The sequence below is a fragment of the Rhineura floridana genome, chromosome 3, assembly GCF_030035675.1.
Source record: "Rhineura floridana isolate rRhiFlo1 chromosome 3, rRhiFlo1.hap2, whole genome shotgun sequence".
Classification (NCBI taxonomy): Eukaryota; Metazoa; Chordata; class Lepidosauria; order Squamata; family Rhineuridae; genus Rhineura; species Rhineura floridana.
The window spans coordinates 107,142,019-107,155,276 of NC_084482.1; the positions used below are offsets into that span (position 1 = coordinate 107,142,019).

The 13,258-nt window shown below is 40.7% G+C and overlaps 1 protein-coding gene across 2 annotated transcripts in view; it reads right to left on the minus strand.

The window, feature by feature from the left end:
• The window catches only part of KLHL3 (kelch like family member 3), a 67,092-nt gene extending 65,805 nt beyond the window's left edge, over window positions 1-1,287 (minus strand). Inside the window, exon 1 of one of the 2 annotated variants that reach the window (XM_061617208.1) lies at window positions 213-268. Coding sequence is in view for 1 of the 2 variants with exons in the window: in XM_061617205.1 (XP_061473189.1) it covers window positions 1,008-1,021 (14 nt within the window). In the remaining variant the exon portion in view is untranslated. Of the gene's footprint in view, window positions 1-212; window positions 269-1,007 lie in introns of those variants that run through there. The other variant, XM_061617205.1, reaches the window with a different exon arrangement.
• Between the last annotated feature and the right edge of the window lie 11,971 nt (window positions 1,288-13,258).

Here is a 13,258-nt window from a genome sequence, read left to right on the forward strand (position 1 = left end):
TCTCAAAAGAATGCAAATCAGCAGATATGACTACAAAATTTGCAGGGAGTAAGAGTTACTAACATCCCACATTAGGAAAGCAGGTTGTGGTGAATCGACCCTGTGTTACTTCACTAAAAATTCTAATGTTTCCATAGCAACTGTTTGGGCTCCCACAGCACATTTCCTGTTTTTTGTTAAGTTTCATTAACCCAAGCAAGTTAGCCTTTCACCTGTGTAACTGCTGTGCTAGGGAACCAAGCAGTTGTGGGATAAAATGTAAATTCCAGAACAGTGGAAGGGGGGGGAGAAAAGGAGGGTTCATGCCGGAGCCAGCAGACCTGAACTTAATCACTGCTCTTGCATTCTAATGCATGTCCGGCTACTGTCTGGTGCTCACAAGTCCTCACTTCACCATGTTTCTGAGGAGGCTGTTAAACTCAAATAAGTTTAAAAACCTCGTCCCGGTATTCTCAAAACTAGGATTGCTTCTTCAAATAAGATTCTTAAAAACTGCACAACTACAGGACGCCCCAGGTCACTCGCCTGCCAAGGGATTTTCAAGTCTAAAAAACACACCGAGAGAAACGGAAGGAGGGAGGGAGAGACTTTCAAAAGAGGACCATCGGAGACAGGAAGTAGGAGGGAATCTGGAAAAGTGATGAAGGGGATTGCGTGATGAATGAGTCCTGGGGGGGAAGGGATCATACTGTGCAAGCATCACTCATTCCCCCCCCCAACAAACGAGAGAGAGAGAGACAACCTCCAAGCGAGCAGGAGGTTGCCGATCTTTGCCCGTGACAAATAAACGTCCACCAATAAACCGCATCGCTCGGAAGCCTATTGTAGCTAACTTTAGAGTGATGCTAATGAATCAGAGGCAATGCTGCCTCCCTTCGGGCTCGATCGGCCGTCAGAAAGCTCGGAATACCCTGCCATCCCCTCTACGCAAGCCCAAAGGCGCCTGCACTCTTCCAGTCGCGTATAAACACGCGCGCACACATCCCCTCCCTTCGCCGAGCACAAACCTTTCGTCGTCCATTGTGCGCAGCCGGAGTGGAGCTTGAACTCTGCATGCACCCTCGTTTGCTGTTCTCAAGTAATGCCGCGTCTCCCACCGTTCTCCTTGATCTGGGTACAGCAAGCTGGGTGAATAAATCAGCGCCTGTGATTCAGCATGGCTGCAAACGGCTCCCCTCCTTCTCGGAGCTGCTTCCTCTCACTCCTAAAGAAACAGCGGCAGCTTAACGTTATAGCAGCAGCAAACAGAACACTCCCTACCCAGAGCTCCCCGCTGCTGCTGCTGCTTCAGCCTCAGCAGCCCACTCCCTTCTGCCTCTCCTCCTCCCGCTCCAAGCTTGCTACTCCGTCTCCAGGCAACAGCAGCTGTGGGCATAGGTACATTTGCACACAAACCCCAGCTGCTGTATTTGTACAGGGCATCCCCGAGGCCTTAAAAAAACATCGGGGATTTAGCAAATGAACCAAAGCAAGCGAAATTGCGTGCTTGTCCCTAATCCGGTCATTGCCCCTGCTCTCAGAATTGACGCGTTTTCTGCATGATTTCTGTGCATTACATCGGTTATCGGTTACCTATTTGGGTTTCTGTCCCAAAGCCCCAGCACAGACAGCCACATATACAAGTCGGTGAAAAGGGAAATATTAACATTAATCGCACCAGCAGTAGAATAAGAAGCATTCAGAGCAGGCAAGGGAAGGGCAAAGCAGCCACTGTTAGGAAAACTGTACTTCGCAATGCAACACAATTGCCCACTCTTGCCTCTTCTCTGAAGCACTGGGTAGGCCCTCCCCTTTCAGGTTAACTGAAGCCACTACAAGCATCTTGGAAATCCAGGCTGCTTTCCTCAACTAGGAAACATGTCCCACTGAACTAAGTGCAACTTGCAGATGACTAAATTCCCAGTGGGATTTGGCTCACCCCAGAGACCATGGTCTAACTCTTAAAGCTTATCTTTTATTGTATATAATTGTTGTAAACCATTTTGATATTGATAGAGTGGTATATAAGAATTTTTATAAATAAATAATCTCAAATTCACTGCAACAGCATCTAGCCTGGAAATTACCCTTGCAAATAGTCTCTTACCTTCACTCAAGTATTGCATCAGGTTTGTCTGCTTTGTATTTCCTTATTTTTAATGGTTGCTTGTTAGTTATGTCATTGTATTACATATTTTAGGGTTATGGAATTGTCATTTTATTCAATATTACTGTTTCTAGATTTCAGAAACAGTAATAAATAAAATCAACAATTTCATAACCCAATACATCTTAACTGCACAACAAAAATGCAACTGTTGAAAATAAGATATAAACTACACAACACTTGGGATTTGTGATACGTTTTATACAATACACATACACACATTTGTGAGCTGCTTTATAAAAGCTTTTGCCTTGAAAAGAGGGATAGATACTTGAAAAATAACTGTCTGCTGAAGTAACAAACAGCTTATTCTGTCACCTTTCCTGTACATTTCCACTCCTATTCTCAGGGCTGGTGCTATCATTAGGCCAACTAGGCAGCCGCCTAGGGCGCAGACCTCAGAGGGGCACAGTACTGACCTTTGAGGGGCACAGTTTTATACAGATTAGTTTTTTTAACCCTTGGAAAAAATGCAACTAAAATAAATTTAGCAGTTTCAAGTTTTGTGCTTATCGTTTCTTCTACAAGACATCTGTTATTGAAAATTGAAGTTAGCAATTTTTTTGGGGGGGTGCAAGTAGTTAGCCTTGCCTAGGGCGCAAAATAGCCTGGCACCGGCACTGCCTATTCTACAGAGAGATACCTAAACATGTAAAAGGAACACTCGGCTCTTACAGGCTGGTCCACCAAGACTAACATGGGTAAGAGCGAGCTTTAAACCCCCTAAAGGGGTGGGTGGATGTTACCCCATTGTCATGGTTAGACCACTTCCTGGTGAAGTTTAGACTTCTAGCTCTGATCCTTCCCTGCAGGGGTGGTGGACAGATTAAGATGGTCTGCCCCTGGAGACTAATGGAATCCACAGGATTACTGAAAGCCTTGGGGGAGTTCCCAGTAGATAGAGCAGGTGACCCTGTTGAAGCCCTTGTCATGCTGTGGAACAGCGAGGCACGTCGGGCTCTTGACACGGTTGCCCCTGAATGCCCTCTCCGGCATAGTGGAGCCCAGTTTGTACCTTGGTACACCAGTGAGCTAAAGGCAATGAAACACCTAGAGCACAAGTGGCGAAAGACATGCTTGTGAGGCTGATTGGGCATGAGTAAAACATCATAACTGTGTGCCGGGGAGGGTGGCGAAGAAGGCCCACTTCTCTGCCTACATCAAATCCTCAAGTAGCCGTCCAGTGGAGCTTTTCCGTATTGTCAGCAGCTTTTGATACCGTTGACCATGGTATCCTTCTGGGCCGACTTGGTGAGATGGGTATCGGAGGCACTGTTTTACAGTGGTTCCGATCCTATCTCCAAGATCATTTTCAGGGAATAGCATTGGGTGATTGTCTTTCTGCCCCCTGGCAGTTGTGCTGTGGGGTGCTGCAGGGTGCCATTTTGTCCCCATGCTGTTTAACATCTACATGAAGCCCTTGGGAGCAGTCATCAGGAGATTTGGGGCAAGGTGTCAGCAGTATGCTGATGATACCCAGGTCTATTTCTCTGAACATCTGAATTGGGAGAGGCCATGCAAGCCCTGAACCACTGCCTGGACTCGGTGGTGGGCTGGATAAGGCCCAATTCAATGAGTCTGAATCCTAGCAAGACGGAGGCACTGTGGGTTGGTGGTTCCCAAGTTCAGATAATTGGTCATTTGCCTGCTTTGGATGGGGGTTGTACTCCCTCTGAAAGAACAGGTTCATAATCTGGGAGTTCTCCTGGATCCATCTTTGTTGCTAGAGGCCCAGGTGACCTCAGTGGCTAGGAGTGCCTTTTACCAGCTTCGGCTGGTGAGACAGCTGCGGCTGTTTCTGGACTGGAATAGCTTGACCACTGTTGTCCAGGCACTGGTAACCTCTAGGATGGATTACTGTAATGCACTCTATGTTGGACTGCCTTTGAGGTTGGTCCGGAAGCTGCAGCTGGTGCAAAATGTGGCAGCGAGACTGCTCACTGGGGCAGGGTATGGCCAACATGTCACCCCGCTGCTGAAAGAATTGCACTGGCTGCCCATTTGTTACCGGGCCAAGTTCAAGGTTCTAGTTTTGGTGTATAAAAAGCCCTATACAGCTTGGGACCAGGATACCTGAAAGACCGTCTTATCCCTTATATACCCAGTAGATCACTGTGCTCTGCAGGTGAGGGCCTCCTGCAGATACCATCTTATCAGGAGGTCTGTTCTGCACAACATAGGGAACGGATCTTTAATGTGGCGGCATTTACCCTGTGGAACTCCCTATCCTTAAATATTGGACAGGCGCCATCTCTGTTATCTTTTCGGCGTCTATTGAAGACCTTTCTCTTTCAACAAGCCTTTTAAGTTGAGACCTTATTCCAGCCTGCTCCACTGTTGGAATTGCTTTTTAATATGCTTTTAAACCTTTTTTAAAAACAATATGTTTTTTAACCTTTTTTAATGTCTTCAAAGCTTTTAAAGTGTTTTTAAAGTTGTTTTGTTTTAATGTATTTTAATGTCTGTTTTTATTATGTTTTAAAGTGTTTTTAATGCTTTTGTTTGCCATCCTGGGCTCCTGCTGGAAGGAAGGGCGGGATATAAATCAAATACATAAATAATTCAACCCTCATGAACAAGTGGTCTTAGGCAAGTCAGTTTCTCAGCCTCAGTATACCATCTGAAATATGATTAATATCCATGGGGGGTCAACATACATCTTGTGAAGGGAGTACAGATGCATTGCTCCACCATCAACTCCCATGTTGAATCCTCCTTTCTCTCACCTGTACCATTGACTCATCATAACAGGCTGCTTTTCCTAAGTGTGCTTTTCCTACTGTTAGTCTATCTCTATTGCTATCTGTTTGAAACCATTCAACAGTGTGGGTTCAGAAAATCAACATATTTCACTTTTGCCATGCTGCATTTCACCCATAATGTGCTGCAGTATTCAGCAGAAATAAGGTTATCAGTTTTTTAAAGCATTGACTATTCATGCTACACGTTGGTTGTATCTTACGTCTTTCCACACTGGTTAGAAATCCAGGGCAAACTATACAACTGTAATCTTAGCATGCATTTATGGAACTTGCACATCACAAAACAGGTTGTCTGTGTGTACACGTTTTGGACACTGATCCAAAGGATTTCAGCAAGCTATGAAAGTACATTTTGAATCTTCCCAAAGTCTGTTGATGAAAGGTGAATTAGTGGGAGCTGTTTTCGCTAGAAGGCTCATACTCTCCCTGTCCTACCATACTACATTACTATATTGCTACATACTATATTGTGTTGTTTGACATCCTCATTGAAATTACTAGTTAATATTTTTAGGGTCAATGTCAGGTTGGCAACTAACTTTGCAAACTGTTTAAGAGAACAAGTGGGTGTTCCCTACCACTTCCATAATCAATTTTTTAAAGGACTCCAGAGGATTGCTTTCTTTCTGGTAGGGATTTGCATTTCTTTGGAACAAAATTTTAGCAAACAAAACATTTCCTGGCACAGAAATAGCGATAGCACAAGCTGCATTTCTTGAATTTGTATATGTTAAATATACTGGAGTTCTCCAGAAAAAAAAAGGGGGGGGGACATTGACTGTACAATTAAGCAGGATAAAAAAGGGATTGTATTGTCCACTTTACTAAACTCTTCAAAATATGAGGTGTGGATGAGGGCTGTTGGCTGTTAATTCCTCCTTGTCCTATGAGGCATTATAACAGCACTTCAAATTCTATGTTTAAATTGATTGCAGGCGCATATAACTCTTACTGTACTGAGGCTAAATCATGCATGGATAGAATGCTTTATGTCTTGGAGATCTTACAAGTGGAGGCAGACCGAAATATTGCCTAAATGTTAGCTGACAGTTTTATTGGTATAGGGTGTATGAGAGATTGTATGTTCTTTATATGTAATGCAAGTACTGTGCTTTAAAGGTTCAAGGAAGGTAAAATTACACCAAGCACATTTTCTTTCATCACTGCAGTACTGAGGTGCTAAAATTCTCCCCATAAAACTATTTGTGAAAGTGGAACCTGTTGAGTGCTCCTGTTTTGGATTCGAGGCAACCATGCTCCCTTCCAAAATAGTCGATTCTAGATTCCATCCCCCTTTTACAGTTTTCCTCCCTTCAGTAGTTAGTATGCTCAGTGCTCATTAGGATGTTTCGGGGAGAGGGATTCTCCCACCCTTAAGGGTTTTCTCCCATAATATGATCCATACTTCCACAAACCTTAAGATTCCTCCAGCATGTTGATTGCTCTTCCTTGTGCATGAATGGTGCCATTTGTGAATGCATAAGGAGTGACACACAAAGAAATGAGTTCACTACTATTAGTGGGTGTTGCTTGCAGTTAAAGGGCTAAAAAAAAGGTAGCAGCATCCAAGACTGGGTAACTGATCTAACTTGGGCATGGACAGAAAATTGTTTTTGAGTATTTAAAAATAAAACCTTTCAGTATGAAAGTCAACAGAGCATGAGAATTTTACATACAATTTAGTGCTTGACTTGGCCTTTGAGAACTTCCTCAAAGACTGGCCTTCATCGCAACCCAGATATGGAGAATTTTTGCTTGGGAATGCAAGTCCACCTCATTTCTAACCTACAATATTAATAGTTGAGTACACTGAAGGGCCACTGTAAGCTACTCTCAGCACAGCCCTCCTGCCAGCAATGCTCTCCATTACAAGAGTGTTAAAAACCCACCCTGAACTACAGTTTTTAGTGTGAACTACACTGCAGGCCTGTGCAAGCCTCTCTCTCCCCTCAGGCACAGCTTTTTCTAGCTTGTCATACAGGAAATGAGCTGCATTTACTTTGAAATTTCCAATAGCAGGGTTTTTGTATGTTTCATAATAATTAAAAATCAAGTTTGAAAGAGCTGCTACTTTGGGGGAGGTTTTGAGGGGGGAGAGTAGATAGTCCTAGCTACATTAAAATCTTGAGTGTCTCCATTAACTTTTATGGGCAGCTCCGATTTCTAGCCCTGGGGCATTTAAAAACTGTTATTTTGATTTGCAGAAAGCTTTATGTCTCCTCACCAACCACTCCTTTCCATTCTCCCTGCCATCTGGTTTTCTGGGTTTTGTCCTCCAATTGCCAGTCAGCAATCTGTGCCCACTGAGCATGCTGTTTTCATGGGGCTATTTGGGGGTAGCGAGGCTATATAGATCTTTTGTACTTCTCCAAAGGTCAGGATTACCCTGAGTCTGCTACCACTTCCCTCTTGCATGGGCAATGCCATTTCTGTCACAGGCTCTCTTCCCTAAAGATCAGAAATGAAGAAAGTGGAGTATCTGCAGCTCAAAAGAATAGAACCCTCTCAAAATCTTACTGTCAACCGATTAATAGTACAAAATAACTTAGCTTTCATAAATTAGTTCACATGACTGATCTTTTTCTGTGATTCTTTTTCTAGCTCTGACACTATGTATTAAAATAACTAGCAACCTAAAATCTTTGCTGTGCCAGCAAATAAATGCATAGTATATGCGGCACACAGTCTTATACCAGCTTTGAGCTTTAGGTGGAGTAAGCTGGTATAATACACCCTTAAAGTAGAAAGGAACTTGGCATTTATTGCTTACATTATTTAACCATTTGATTTCTCTTGTGAATTCGTTCACACAGATCCAGCATTCTGAATACTGAACGTAAGGTTGAAGTACTACATACATTTTGGATTGAACTCAGTGAGATAATTCAACTCAGTAAGAAACTAGCCAGGTTCACAGTGCAATCCTATATATCCTACTCAGAAGCAAGTAAAGACACAGGATTACACTGTAAACCTGGCTAGTTTTAAAAGGGATACTAATTTTTTTAAAAAAGAAAACGTATCTAAGCACAGCTTTTACGTTTGTGCTCTCAGAGCTTGTCACCATGGAGACTTCTTATATCTACATATTCATTTTCCAGACATTTCAAAATTGTCACTCTTCTGAAACAGCAGCACTTGGCCACAGGCAGCTCCGGGATATTTTGGGTCAAGATTTGACCCTATACACGTTAAGAAGTTAAGAACATAGTGCATAGGTCAAAATCTCTTTGTGAAATATTTGTATCTTTACTAGCAATCACTACCCTCTAGTCTATAGTAATGCAGTAAATCTTCACTATATATGAGATTTAAGTGTGGAACTAGTATTACAGATAGTTACCTATAAATTCTTGTACACTGTAGTATTTAATAATCAATTGGTCTGCTTTTATCTATAAGTGTCCCGTATGCAAGATAGTAGTTTTCAGCACTGCAGCATAGCCCAAATCACAAAACAGTTTAAATGTCAAATTATCTCATCAGATTCCTAGGATGAGTACCATCAGCAGTTGCATCCATAGTTCTGTACTACTTTATGTTGCAAAGGCATGGCAAAGCTTTTACACAGATAATCTTTTGACAATCTTATACAAAGTGACTTCCATTGCAGGCCTCTTGAGTCTATATATACCTTGCTTCTTTTAAGCAACTCAGTCATGGACTAAGACTCATCTAGCATTTGCAGATCTATGCTCAATACACTAACAGTAAACCAAGTGGCCCTTCCCAGCTTGTATGAATGGCCACTCAACAGAGTACCTACTGATTATCATTATTTTCAATAAATTCTTCAGCTTTTCACCAGTAGGAAAAGGATTAAATTGAATATTCACTAAAAGGCAAAAAACCCTTGTTGTTTCAGAATGTACTGATAGCCAACTGATATTTCTATCAAACTTTAAAAAGCAGGGAAATTGGGCAGCTAGAGTGAATGCACCAGGGGAGCAGGAGGCCTGACCTCCTCTCTAAGATATTGTACTACCCTACAAATTTGTAAAAATGCAAACACAATTTGGGTTGGTCTTTCACAGTCCAATCCATTTCCTGTGCAGCTTGGAAGAATTTGGTAATGTGCCTCTGAGCACACAGTGAGTGGTGGCAACACCTGCAATCCACCCAAATAACAGAAACAAGACATGTGCTGACCTTGTTTTAGCAGGGAGAAATTAACAATATTAAGGATTGATGTATTCAGATATTCACTCTAAATATGTTTGATTTACTTTAAAATGTTTCCTATGGTAAATTCATTTATTTTGTTTCTCTTTCTTTGACTATATGAAGTACAGCAACACTTTGCATAATTTACATTAAAAACTCCAAAAACAATTGTGGAATAATGGCACTGATTATTTTTGCCGGTATTGCAAGGAGCGGATTTAACCCACGAAAATGCGTAACAGCACAAGACGTTATTTGGACAACCGAAAAATAATGAACACACATAGCGGGCATGTCACACATTTTGCAGTCATCTGGATGAGCAGTCAGTTTGTACAACATAAAACAGTGGGAGGTGAAGCATATATATGCTAGCAAATTTCTATGTGTGCTCATATGTTTTTAATTGACTATGCCCACCCTCCCTTAAGTAGGGGGGTTTAAGCATAGCAGGCTGGACACCTACATCTTGGGCAGGCCAAGTTTTTCCCCACCCCAATAGCTCAATTCATTGCTTAAGTAGCAACATATTGTAATCAGTCTGATTTTACATCAAAGCTGCAGTTTCAGATTCAACTGTTAATGCACCCAAAATAGAAATATAACCTCCAGTTTGAAACACAAAAGGCTGTCTTCACCATCATAAGACATTGATCAATTAAAGTCTTTGAAATTATAAGTTTTGTAAGACTGTTTTGAAATAACCTTACAAGAAGCAGCAGAACGGCATAGGCGGAATTTTCAATTTAACATGGTGGAATGCAAAAAATCCACGCTGGCTATAGTATATATGCACTCTTGCGGCTGTATTAGATGTGATCTATAAGACCATGTACTAAAAGGGCTTATTAGCAGCAGAAAATGTTTTCAAATCCATGCTTGTTAATGAAGCTCTCTTAGTAAACTTAACCAACTTAGTATCTCTCAGCCCTATTTCCGATACTGGATTTCGTAGCTCATTCACAAAAGTATATCACTAAGCCATAACATTAGAGTGCCTTCATGTTACCAATAAGCACAAGCTACTAAGGACTATGTGTCTCTATAACCACACATTGTGATGTTAACAGCAGCCTAAATAATCCTTAATGCTATAAAATGTGAATGCTGCAAGATGCGCCATTAATTATGTTATGAATAGTATGTTTACAAAGGTTCAGTCTCACAGAACACAGATATATGGATTAGATTCAAGTGTATCTGCTCACTAAAATTTCAATTTCTGGACTAAAATCATACCTTTCCTTCAGAGTAGCATGACAAGACCTATGGGATTACATCATCTTGTAAGAGATGTGTCACAATCTGGATTGTTGGCAGAGTCCTTTTTAGCATACTCATCCCTGGGGGGTGGGGGAAACTTGAAGGTCCCTCTGCCATTCATGCAAACATATATAACAGAGACAAAATTGAGATTTCAGAGCCAAATCTCACCCAAGGGGAACACACAGAATATGTGAAGTAGCTTGTCAACTTGTGAAGTTGCCAGAGCTGCAGAGACAAGCACACAGAGAAAAATGCTTTACGTTTTACGTTACAGAATTTAACTATGTTTTTTTCAATCTGGTATTTTCACATGTGTTTAATTCTACCTGTGTAGATTTCCTCTCATATAAATCTCCAATATAGAGGGAGGGGAAGGAGAAAGCAACATCTCTAGACACAACAGGTGATGATCCTAATTGATCAGATTGTAAACAGTAAGTTATGGGGCTAAAAACAGAAGAGCAGAGTTGAAGTAGGCAGAATTTATTTCCACTTCACAAAGCTAATCACCCACTGGATCAACTGTTCAAATTCATGAGCAACTAAGCTTCCAGCCCCATTTCAGTGAACACTGTAAGTTAACCCAATCTCTGCCCTTAAACATAACACTTCAAAGAGCATTATGGATTTTGTGTTCCTATGGATTTTGTATATCCAGCAAACTTTGGTCCACAAATATAACTTACATTAAGGTAAACTCTCACAAACCATACTAAAATTTTGGTCTTCAATGTTCTGTGCAGGGGTCATATTACTTCAGCATAAAAACAAAACAAAAACAGAGTAGTCTGCTTCTTTCATCCAATACAAGGACATCACATCTGCTAGATGTATATAATTAGAACAAAACATTTAGTAAAAGCCAGTACTACAGGATTTAGACAGCACAGTTAGAATTTGTGCAAGATAGTTAAGATACTACACTTGAACTTGTTAATCTTTAATTCTCAAGAGTAAGCTACAATATATGTAATTGGCCCACAGCTTCTGTTCTTAAATTCTGCCAAGAAAATTGCCTCTGCTTTAAGGGAACTCAATTGATCTAGGAAAATATACTGGTATTTTTCTGTAAAGTATCTGATCATTTGTACATATATCCCCATATACAGATGTGTTTTACAGTTTCAGGATTCACAAATACTAGTAATCAACCTCTTTAGACTGAATAAACTCCTTTTTGCATCAAGCTCTTTCAAAGTTCAAGGTGTCTTGTTTACTTCATATGGCAGTCTTAACATCATCTGAAAGCCTGCAATGGTATCTAAATGTTTGTGGGTAATACACTCCTATTTTTACAATTGTTAACACATAGTGGGATACCACCAGCATTTTCATGTTGGGAGGAATATACATAATCATGCAGTATTGTGTTACGAACAGTGAAGCTTTAGTGCCCAAGAAAGTTCTCTGCAAAGTTCTGCACTTATCAGGATGTAGGGACAAGCACCATATATAGTCATTACCATAGAAGTTACCACAAGTTTGGTATTCACTTCTGGAACAGAATATTCACAATGCTTCCAATTAAAAGATGTTGTATTACGGTAGAGACATACTCACTGTTCTGCTGGTTCCAGTGCATCTTCGCATCTTTTCTGAAAATGGGAGCACATGATGCTAGTCAAACCCTGCCCCTTTTTACACCTGGTGGTATCAACATTTTTAAAAATCAGCTTCAAGCAGATTTCACAACCACTTTGCTGTAGGCAACTAGTGTGCTCACACAGTGTATCAGGTAGTTCCAATTCCTCTATACATGCATGCAGAATTATAGGCAGGTAGTAACTAACTAATGCTGTCAAAGGGAATCCAAAATTATCCCACTGCACGTGCCATGTAAAATGTATTACCATTCCTCACTGGGTTGTTCTCGCATTTTGTTCTTTGCATCACTAGCTATGTTAAGCCCATGACATACTAATAGCTTTATATGCCAACTTCTTATAAAGCCTAAAATAAGCAGAAATTAGACAGCAAGTTATAGACAGAAGCCATACAAAAAGCTGTTCTGGACATTTTGTCTTAACACTCAGAGGTCAGCCCTATCAGCATGAGTTTTCTTATTTATCTCTGTAAGGAGAGAAGAAAACACCAAACTGAGAATATCTAATTTTTTTTAAAAAGGAGCCTATTTTCCTCAACATGATTAATAATAGTCAAGATTTTTAATTTGCGTGTCTTAGACCATGTTTTTTGTCAGATAGCGTAACTGTTCCTAAATGCCTTTGACAGAATTGCTTCACATTATGGCTGCTTTTTTATATAAAAAAAAGGAATACATTGCTATGCAAAACCTTCATGTATCTCACATGAAGCAATTATATAACATAGTATTTTGTTACATGTGGAAGGGCTGAAAAGCCACAGACCACCCAAAGTGGTATAATTCATATACGCTGCTTTCTACAGAGGGAAAACATAACATGCTATAAAATCATGTTTAAGAATTGATGTCTCCCTGCTTTTAAAGTTGGTAACACTGTGACTGACCACCACTTGTGTGCTTTTATGCATCCAAACTAGTTATCAGGTCAAGCTGGTGTATTGTTGCATAATCACTTGACGTAGCTGGTTTTACTTTTATGGACAACTTCATTAGCTAATGTAACATGTTCTTTTTACGTCTTCAACTGCATAAGCAGTCAGGAACTTTCTCAAGTGCAATAGGTTAAGCATATCTGCTTCAACCACCAAAATACATATTACAAATCACTAGCCCAACATAACCTTGCAGTAACTCTTTACTAAAAGCCACCCTGAAAGCTTATTTGACCCACCATCACCTAGCTTACATTTTAGGACTTCAATCCTATGTAAAAACTTGTGCCAGTAGTTTATAGCAGAAGTGGCTTAGAGAAGGCCATAATACTTTGGGTGAAATCTGAATATTTAGAAATCAGCAACATTTTAGCCATTTCAT